An 11,027-nucleotide genomic window follows, 5' to 3' on the forward strand; every position below is an offset into this window, starting at 1 on the left:
AAGTAAAAATGTGGTGTTTTCATGTTCCCATCAATCTAAAATAACTGTTCAACTACTAATAACTATTCAAAATGAATTATGACAGTCAAATTTGCAGAAAAATTGCATAATGTTTTATGCATAATGGTTTAAAAAAAAAGTTGCATAAAACTATATTCCTTTTTTATGATCTGATCAATATTACTTTGAAAAACTCAATCTCACATGAGCAACAATGGCTGTATGAATGATCTTCTGTCCGTCGCTGATTATGTGTAGTTTATAATGTCCATAGTGTTTAGATGTGATGAAGTGATGACAAGAGATCCGGTTTTGTGCTCCAGTTTCAAACTTTGAATCTTTCTTCATTATATACAGTAAGCAGTCCTCATTGTTTGTTTTATTCACTGTAGCTGTTAGAGCAAATTCAGCACAATTGCGCTGTTTGAAATCTGCAAACTTCCACAATATCAGCTCAATTCACTGTTTCAATAACAATGTCGTGTGACAGATTGTCCTTCTATCACTCATACTCACGTTATTTTATCTTTATTCACAAGCACATCTGGATGTTAAACTTGTGTAATGCTAGTTATGTTTTCATCCACATATTTTATGGAAATTTTGAGACATTGCTAAAAAAACTGGATGGAAACTGCAAGATGTGGATAGAAAACATATGAGGCTGATCAGTTTTTAATCAATAAGAATACAAACAAATTAACTACAATACTTGAAAATACATTTAACAAATAAATTCCTCGCTGTGCAACACAAAAACTCACACTGTTGTGGTTTGGACTTCATAGGCCAAACTCAAGTCCTAAAATTCTTTTGATAAGTTTTTGCATATCAAAAAAAAAAATTACACATGAACCGACTGCCTAGGAGTAGATAAAGAAATAGGTCTTCGATAAAAAATTTAACGGGTGGAAAAATGTAACAGAGGAAGCAATTCTTTTGATTCTAGACAGAACGCATGAGAAAACAGTCCAACAAGCCTGCAGTCTCTGCCTATATGGGACTCTCAAAACTCCAGAAAAAACATCTTTCATCTGTAAATGTTGTAACCCGTACGTGAGGGTTTTACTTAAAATCAAGCATCTGCTTCTTATTATTCGAAATTCATGCCTGGGCAGCTCCAAGTAGATGGATCTTGTGTAAGACACTGCCCGTGTGAAACTTCCTCTTTCCACGATTATGTGTACATCATGGACACAACTAGCCAAAACAAGAAGTAGGAACCTTGGACACACAAAATCAAGACATATGTACATTTACTCATGCACATTTCATACTTTTTACTATATTTCCTAAGGGGAGACAGGGGAACTGGGTAAAAAATAATAGTTCACCATACTTCCCCAGTGGATTGATTATAATAAGAACTGCAAACATTTTTTGTATTACAAGTTTTCTCAAATGTTATGTTTAAATATGCAAATTATGCATTATTTACTTAAAAATGCACTTATTTGCATAAATTTCTAGTACAAAATCTCAGCATTGGATGAAGTCAGGTTCACAATTCCTGTTTCATTTTTTTTTAACATATTAGAGTCAAAGGCACAGGTTTTTACAGAGGGGATTTTGAGTATCGCTTTTTATCACTTTATAATTCAGAAAATTACAGTTTTTCTTTTAAATAAAATGTTGCATATAATCTGGCAAATTATATATGAACAAATACTTATGTAAAAACCTTCAGAATAAAGAATAAAACTGTAAAGTTTGGTGTGTGTGTAAGTGCTTCTGATATATGGCTCAGTGTAGGAGAAAAAAAATCATTTTGAGAAAACAGCCTTTAAAAACATAAAGGTGGATTTTGTTTTCTTACCACTAGTCTGAAAAAACAACAACACTAACTAAAAGCCCCAAAATTGAAAAATCAGCATTTTAGCCTGTATGCCTCGCCTTCATATGCCAAATATGGTGAGGTTTGACATCTGAGTACTATGATTGGATGCCCAGGACATCCTGAATGTTATTTCCTAATATTGTGTGTATAAATATGGCACATCTTCATGAAAAAAGTTGAGAATGTAATGGTATTACACTGTCTCTGTGTCTGCCTGATCAATCTCCAGAGATCTCGAGCTGCTGCTGCCACACATCACAGGAGCTGAGGCACTGTTTTCAGCTGATGACTGACAGCATTGAGCCTTTCGATAGTCTACCTAAAAATTAATCTAACAGTAGCCATTTCAGTCGATCTGCAAACGTGAGTGAATATCATCAGTATGTAAACTTATGCCATGTGTTTATGATGTTATTTCAGCATGTCCTTTTACTGCTGCCTCTTACTCTTCACTTCATTCTCCTCCAGACAGAAAGAATGGAACATCTACACACCTTTCTCATTTTGCTCTTCCTCTTCTGTTCACCGTGGCTGAGTGCTGGAACAACCTTCTTGACCCATCATGGAACGCAGTGTGAAGAAGACTGCAAGCCGGACGGTGGTGAGTACAAGTGCAAGACTATTGATGAAGATGGACAGAGCCAAGCTTTGTACTGTTCACCTCAGGAGAACATGGACTACTGGGGCAGGCAGTGCAGAGCTGACAGTGCGTGTGGAAAGCATGGAGAAGACTTCTACTGGTGCAGAATTAATGACTTTACTTGGGGATACTGTGGGCTGGTGAAGGACAAAGAGAAGATCACTGAAACTGGAGAAGTCACTCACATCACCCCTCGACATCGCAACAAGAGAGACCGAGTAGTGATAGACACTGTGGATGACAAGGCTAACCGTATAAAATTAACCTTTTATGCGGAGGAAGCTAAGATCACTGAAGCCAAAAAGTGGAGTGAAGAGGCAACAGACTTAATCAATCAATGGAATGGTGGACGCCTGTCGAAACGGCAAAAATCTAATCTGATCACAACTGATAATCTCCGTATCGACATGCAGGGCACCTTCACACACAATAAACAGCTCTACTACAACCTGCAGATCCAGATAAATAGGAAACGGAAAGGGCCTAATGATAGCACCACTGTTTCTCAGATCCTTGTGCCTGACGGAATTCCAGACGAGTACATGCGCAGAGCCTTCCAGGAGAGCTTCAATACCCAAAAAAAGATTACTGTTGAAGTTTCAAAATATCAGAGCAAAACAGTAATTTAAACTATCATACTTTCTCAACAAGTACAAAAATACAAGCTTATATATGTTACAGTAAGCCTGTTACTATTACAAATATTATTTTAAATGAATCTCTTGCTTTCTGTTTTGCTTTGCTTCTTTTACTCTCAATAAATGACTGATTTCATGAAAATTAAGCAACAAATATGTTTTCTGTTCAATTGCAATTAGGTTTTGCACATCAAATAATTTAACTCTTTCCATGCCAGCATTTAGTTTTTCTTAAGTTGCCAGCCACTGCCAGCGTATTTGATAATTTTCACAAAACTTGAATATTTTGTTGTATGGATATCTGAACATGCAATATATCAAAGAACAGAGACTCTGCTTAAAACTCTTGCCTAAAAGGGGCTTTGGAATAAATGTTATGGTTAGAGGGTTGGATTTTTTTTTTTTTCAACATTTCAATATTTAAAATTTCTGAATGTGTATGTCAAATCTAAACCAAATGGGTGCCATTGATCATGTGACATCTCAAAGCATTCAGAACATGATCATCATGTTTTGTTCATGTAGCTCCAGTGTTGCTGTCAGCAAAATGAAAGATTAATGTAGATTAATTGTATTAATATATTTTATACAGGCTAACTTTTAACACATTGTTTTGCAGATAATATGTCACAAAATAATTGTTACATCATAAAAATGGAAAGTAAAACCATTTTCATTAGTGGTCTGGTCACCAGTGATAATATTTACAGTGAAAATACTATTTGTTCTGTTCTTACCTGTATGTATTAACAACACCACCCCAGCTAGCAGAATTTTGTTATAAGAACGTTCTCTAAATATTCAGTGTTGGTTCTGAGAACATTAAAAACATCCAGTTTTCTTGATTTTAGAGGAACACTTTTATAAGGTATAATGTTCCTCAAACTTTCTTTCAACTTAAAGGTGCCCTAGAATTGAAAATTTAATTTACCTCGGCATAGTTAAATAATTAGAGTTCAGTACATGGAAATGACATACAGTGAGTCCACAGACAAACTCCATTGCTTTCTCCTTCTTATATAAATCTCATTTGTTTAAAAGACCTCCAGAAAACAGGTGAATCTCAACATAACACAGACTGTTACGCAACAGTCGGGGTCATTAATATGTACGCCCCCAATATTTGCATATGCCAGCTCATGTTCCAGGCATTAGAAGAGCAGCCAGTATTAATGTCTGGACCTGCACAGCTGAATCATCAGACTTTATGCAGGTAAGCAAGCAAGGACAATAGCGAAAAATGGCAGATGAAGCAATAATAACTGACATGATCCATGATATCACAAAATAATTGTGATATTTTTAGTGATATTTGTAAATTGTCTTTCTAAATGTTTCGTTAGCATGTTGCTAATGTACTGTTAAATGTGGTTAAAGTTACCATCGTTTCTTACTGTATTCACAGAGACAAGATCAGTCGTTATTTTCATTTTTAAACACTTGCAGTCTGTATAATTCATAAACACAACTTCATTCTTTATAAATCTCTCCAACAGTGTGTAATGTTAGCTTTAGCCACGGAGCGCCATCAAACTCATTCAGAATCAAATGTAAATATCTAAATAAATACTATACTCACATGATCTGAGCATGCATGCAGCATGCCTGATGAACACTTTGTAAAGATCCATTTTTTGGGTTATATTAGCTGTGTGAACTTTGTTTATGCAATGTATTATAGGGAGTAAAAATTATAACCATTAGTTATTTTTAGAGATGTTCCGATACCCCTTTTCCATTCCCGATACCGATTCCGATACCTGAGCTCTGGGTATCGGCCGATACCGAGTACCGATCCGATACCTGGGTGTGTATCTGTGTATATATATATACTACTAGCCCTGTATGAATTGATAGAATTATTTATGGTGTGCTTCAGACTTATCCCTTAATAAAACAAGAACAAAAACATACAGTGAACTAGAGTATTTTTATTATCTGACATACATTTGTCAGTTATATTATTTATTTATTTTAAGTGAAAAAGAACTTCAAATGCAGCCACAAATCTAACACTGTAAACTGAAAAAGGTATATTAGTTTTACAATATAACTATAAAAACAGTGCAACAAATAAATCTAGGAATATAATTATATAAGAAAATAATCTCTTTAAAACTTGAAGTCCAGAAACAATTTTGTTAAATAAAAATCTCACGTTTTCGACGACTGACAGCAGCTGGTCATCCAGAACAATAAACCCGACAATTTTGTCGGTTATCTTTATTTGTCTTTTGAAAACTTTTCTCTTTGTTTGAATGAAGCTGGCACGCCTCATCCTTCTCCATCTTAAGCGCGTCAAACGCCCGAATCGCTCAATTCGCACCGCGTCTTTCACGCGAATCGCGCCGCAGGGAGTCAATTCGCGTCTTTGCATTGACTTAACATGTAAATCACTCGCGCTTATCGCTTCATTCGCGTCTGGTGTGAACGCAGCATTAGCCTTTATGTAACCATCGTGTTGCGCGGGGTGACGCGTCTTCAAATGCTTTATTAAGTTATTTGTGTTAAAGTTGCCAATACTTGTGCCACTCGAAATTGCAGCATTGCATATGAGACATGTCGCCATTTTACTGGTCTGAAATACTGCCAAACAGCAGACATACTGCTAGCGCGTTTTCACTTCTCCGCTGCTCTAAACAGTGGTTGCTTGTGGCAACACAGCACAACTTCCTGTGTTTGCATTCTGAGCCGCGAAGAAGAATTGATTTCCGATTTGCTGCGTTAAGCAAAGATAGCGGGCACAACTAGGTATTGTTTAAGAAAATGGTATCGGATCGGTACGTTAGTTTAAATACTCGCCGATACCGATGCCAGAAATTTTTGTGGTATCGGTGGTATTTCCGATACTAGTATCGGAATCGGAACAACCCTAGTTATTTTGCTAGCAGCAAAATATGTGTGCTGTCTGGCATGCAAAAACAATACTGTACATGTTTGACTATTTGAACCAACTCTGTTTAGATTGCAATCACATAAACATCAAATAAAATTAGGAGTATTAACACCTTTGACCACCAGTTGTGTACTGTGATAAAGTCTCACAGCTGGAACAAAACAGAGATACGTTCCTCTATCAGAGAGCTGAAGATCGGTGAGTTTGAGAAAGATCTGGCCCTACTTGAGCTCTTCAGGTAAAACTTCAGCTCTGTTCTTGTACGCTGGATCTTGTGTCATTAAAGAAACTTCTCCATGGATAATATCATATATATGGTTGTGTTTCCAGTGTGTCAGTTCTTCAAGTACAATTCTTCGGTAGCTGCACGACAAAACGACAGAGCCTCCATGTTCTTCAACAACTGAGTCCAAACCTTAACAGTAAAGCTCAGAAAACAGATTCTGATGTTAGAAATGCCCAACAGACAGTGTGTTTTCAATACTGTAAACTGAAGGAGGTTAAAATACAAGTGAAATAAACTTAATTTGCACCACCCATTAATAGAACCTTTGATGACGCATTTTAACGGTCATCAATATATATGTACATTTATAACACTATAATTTGTTTATTATTATATTACATTTGCAGAAAAAAAAAAAAAAAAAAAAGTTTACGCTGCTGTGAAGGTGTTTCTAATACAGCAGCTGTGGGAGTGATGGTAAAAATGACATCTTTCTTTTGACTGACATTATCATTCACTCTCTATTTTTCCCTCTTTTTAAAAGTTTTTCAAGTATTGTAGAGTTTCTCTTTTGCTTTTTACGCAAAAGAAAACAAATATATATATATTTAATGTAGGCCTAGTCTCTCATTTCCCTGCTATAAAAGTTTACCCAACTATGACGAAGCACAGAAATGTGAAAAGGGTCTATTTTATTTTCTTACAGTACATCAGAACCTCAAATTAATAAACATAATATTCTTAATTCAATATAGCTTTTATACAAATAATGTTTATTTTAAAATAGGCGCTATTCATTTGCAATGTTTAGTGTGAAAAGAAAGCAGGGGAAAACAGGGAGAAAACAGGGAGATATCACTTTCCAAGTGGTTCTGCCAAAACCGCACTTTTGTATTCTTCAAAAAGCTTACTCTATTTTACACCTTCCCTATTCTACTTACAGAAAAAAAGGAACTGGTGCTGTGTTCATTCTGTAAGTAGAATAGGGAAGGTGTAAAATAGAGTAAGCTTTTTGAAGAATACAAAAGTGCGGTTTTGGCAGAACCACTTGGAAGGCAATCATTTGTTTAGATAAAGCATATATATTTACTTTTTTTTTTTTTAAATGATCGATGGTTTCTCTAGACAAGACTCTTATTCCTCCTCTGGTATTGTTTAAAGCCCTTTGAAGCTGCACTGAAACTGTAATTTTGACCTTCAACCGTTTGAAGGCCATTGAAGTCCACTATAAGGAGAAAAATCCTGGAATATTTTCATCAAAAACCTTCATTTCTTTTCGACTGAAGAAAGTCATGAACATCTTGGATGACATGGGGGTGAGTAAATTATCAGGAAAATTTTATTTGAAAGTGAACTAATCCTTTAAAATGCAGAATCTTATTCACATTATAAAACTGTAATCAAACCCACATTCCCAACATACTGATTGTCACTAGAGGACACTTTTTGTTCTGTTCATTAAAGGGACGGTTCACCCAAGAATTAAACATTTGTCATCATTTACTCACCCTCAAGTTGTTCCAAACCTGTATGAATTTATTTGTTCCGCTGAAAACAAAGGAAGATATTTGGAAGAATGTTTGTAACCAAGTCAGTGGGGGGCGAGATCTGCTTGGTTACAAACATTCTTCCAAATATCTTCCTTTGTTTTCAGCGGAACAAATAAATTCATACAGGTTTGGAACAACGTTAGGGGGAGTAAATGATGACAGAATTTTAAATTTTGGGGTGAACTGTCCCTTTAACACTGTTCAAAACAGTAACTGAAAAAAACATGCATTGTAACAGACATGAAAAATACATAATGAATATCTGCATAACAGACAAGATCACTGTTAATGGTAATACATTTCATCAACATTAAAATAAACAAAAAACATGTTAGTGTAAAGTTAAAACAAACAAACCCTTTCCTGTAATACCTTTCACAGGTATGAAGCATTCATTTCAAACACATTTGATCATTTTAAAGGCTCATAAAAGCACACAGGGATAATGTCACTATAGACACGTGTTTTCACAGATCTGTCCGTTCTTCAACAGTGGTTTTGTCTCCTCTGATGCATCTTCTCTGCTTTCTGAGGAATCTGTAAGATAGTGTCAAAATGTGTCAAACATCTACATCTAGTGACCATAACTCAAATATATGCCTAAAATATACAAATACAGAACAAAAACTTTTATCACTGCATCTTTTACATTTTTAGCTCATATTTGGCAATTGATTGATGACTGAAATGTGATCTTTTCACTTGCCATTTAATATCGATATGATTAATGAAGCTTTGAGAAAGATGCACTGCATTGTCATCTCCTGCACTAGATGATTTGACAATATTTTTAATGCAATATGGGCACTGTATGCAAATTTAGCCAATAAATCCAGTAAATTTATTAATTGTTCAATCTTTATTACACTGACAGATTTGAGCTGCTCACCTTGGACAAGAAATGTCTTGGAGATCATATTTTGTCCATTCCTGGTGATATTTAGTTTGTAAACTCCAAAGTCTGTAGGTTTGATGTCACTGATTGTGAGATATCCAGTGTTTTGATCCAGGTTTACTCTCGTCATGAAACTCTTATGATCATGACAATCGCTATTGTTCAGGTCATTCAGTCTGTCAATGACAACAAACGTATTTGTGTGATCTGTGCCTGATTTTGCAAACCGCCACTGCAGCACATCAAAACCTTGTATTTCAGTGACGCCAGTGTTTGGAGTGACGTTTAGAGTGACAGACTCTCCCACCGTCACCGACCCCATCAGCTGAACAAACTGGAATGGAGATAGAGATTAGACATAGTAATGTTGTTTGATGACAGAATAGACACAGTAACAATATCTTACCATTTCTCAGCTCAGTGTCTTCCTGAACATTAGAAAACAAGCTACTAAAAAGTCACAGAAAAACAGCAAAATTTAAATAGTGAGAATAAAGAAATTACTAAGACAATTCACCTCATAATTTATTCATGCAGCAATGCATGATGGGAGCTGTGGATGAGTTTTGATTGGTGGCTCCCAGAATGCACTGCAACATGCTTTATTATGCTCACCATTGTTGAGATTCACAGGCTGATTCTTGATGTCTGTGTCTAAATGAAAGCCTTTTTTTTTTCTAAGAACAACTTTTGATGATTGAATTATTTTGAAAAAAAAAAACTGGATCTTCTGCTGTAGAATCACAGTGCTGCTGTAATCAATAATGTAAATCTAACTCAGAGATTGAGCTCTAAATGAGTTCAGTGATTCAGAAATAATGATTATGTGAAAACATAACCAACACCACCTGATCTTTTAACTTTGCTTGTCTGGTTGGTTTTAATGCAGTTAAAACTGCCCAAATAAATTTTAATATTAAAAAGTCAAGGGTCAAGAGCTCAACTAAAGCAAACCATGACCTCTGTGATGGTGTCTTAAAAATTGTGATTTTCTCCTTTGGTGATTCTGCTTGTTATCATCAGGTGTCTTCAATAATGCTCAATCATCACCCAATTAATTACTTAATTATCTCATTAACTTTAACACTGCTTCAGTGGGTGGAAAAAAAATATGGCAGGACTTTTACTTTTTGAGCCCTGGACTTTCCACCTCTGCGCGATACCTCCGCGGTGGATCCGCCATGGAGTCCTTTTGCTGTGTGGGTAACAAACACAATACAGGATGTCCATTTCTGCAACTAAGCGACTGAAGGTCAGTAACCACATGTTAAAGTCCTGAGTTGTCATAGAAGGTGCAGCTTTTTCAAATTATTAATTAAAGGATTAGTCCACTTTCAAATAAAATTTTCCTGATAATTTACTCAGCCCAATGTCATCCAAGATGTTCATGTCTTTCTTTCTTCAGTCGAAAAGAAATGAAGGTTTTTGATGAAAACATTCCAGGATTTTTCTCCTTATAGTGGACTTCACTGGAGCCCAAACAGTTGAAGGTCAAAATTACAGTTTCAGTGCAGCTTCAAAGAGCTTTAAATGATACCAGAAGAGGAATAAGGGTCTTATCTATTATCTTATCTATTATCATTTTCGAAAAAATGTAAATGTATATTCTTTATATAAAACAAATAATATTCCGCCAAAACAGCACTTTTGTATTCTTCAAAAAGCTTACGCTGTATGTACTACACCTTCCCTATTCAACTTACGGAACGAACGCAGCGCCAGTTCCATTTTTTCCACGAGTAGAAGTAGTGCTCGTTCTGTAGTTTATGTGGGTTTTTTTCATTTTTGGGTGAACTATCCCTTTATTCAATGAAGCCTTTCGTCATCTATAAACTTTGTCTCTCTTAATATAGTTTCTTTAAGATGTTTACTCCTCAGTGGACAGAATAAAGCCACATCTTAAACTCAAGTGTTAAAACACATTAAAACACGTTAAACTGTATCTCACCATTGGTTGGCAGAATATGTTCTTCATCAGGTTGATCTGTATAAAAATAATCACTTAATTTAAAGAATGAAATCAAAGTAAATTCAAACGTCTTGCGCTGATGGTAATAGTAAATACCACACAAAACTGCAGCCACAGTCAGAGCACAAACACAAACCAGCGCTATTTCACCTGCTGATGGGATTGTTCAGCACACAGCTGTAGGTGTTTTTATCCTGATATTCCACCTCCACACTCTCAGAAAAAAAAGCACAAAATTGTACCTTTAGGAGTACAATGGTACAAAGGTACAAATTTGTACCCTTGTGATTTGTACCTTAAGAGAGCAGTTTTGTACCTTTGGTGACAATTTTGTACCTTTATTTAACAGTACAAAAATTGACCCCTCAAAAAGGGT

The 11,027-nt window shown here is 35.6% G+C and overlaps 1 protein-coding gene across 2 annotated transcripts; it reads left to right on the forward strand.

The window, feature by feature from the left end:
- The first annotated feature begins 1,996 nt into the window (after positions 1–1,996).
- Positions 1,997–3,257, forward strand: LOC125263357. Of its 2 annotated transcripts, none has more exons than XM_048182370.1 (2): positions 1,997–2,200; positions 2,306–3,257. In XM_048182370.1, exon 2 carries the CDS (start codon positions 2,315–2,317, stop codon positions 3,104–3,106), a length of 792 nt encoding a protein of 263 aa, XP_048038327.1. In that variant the 5' UTR covers positions 1,997–2,200; positions 2,306–2,314; the 3' UTR covers positions 3,107–3,257. The 2 variants fall into 2 exon arrangements, with proteins under 2 accessions (XP_048038327.1, XP_048038328.1); XM_048182371.1 differs by having other exon boundaries at positions 2,004–2,217.
- The last annotated feature ends 7,770 nt before the right edge of the window (positions 3,258–11,027 follow it).

This window comes from Megalobrama amblycephala, linkage group LG2 (genome assembly GCF_018812025.1).
Source record: "Megalobrama amblycephala isolate DHTTF-2021 linkage group LG2, ASM1881202v1, whole genome shotgun sequence".
Lineage (NCBI taxonomy): Eukaryota > Metazoa > Chordata > Actinopteri > Cypriniformes > Xenocyprididae > Megalobrama > Megalobrama amblycephala.

Coding starts and splice junctions, on each gene's coding strand:
- LOC125263357 (XM_048182370.1), top strand. CDS start 2,315: ATGGAACATCTACACACCTTTCTCATTTTGCTCTTCCTCTTCTGTTCA.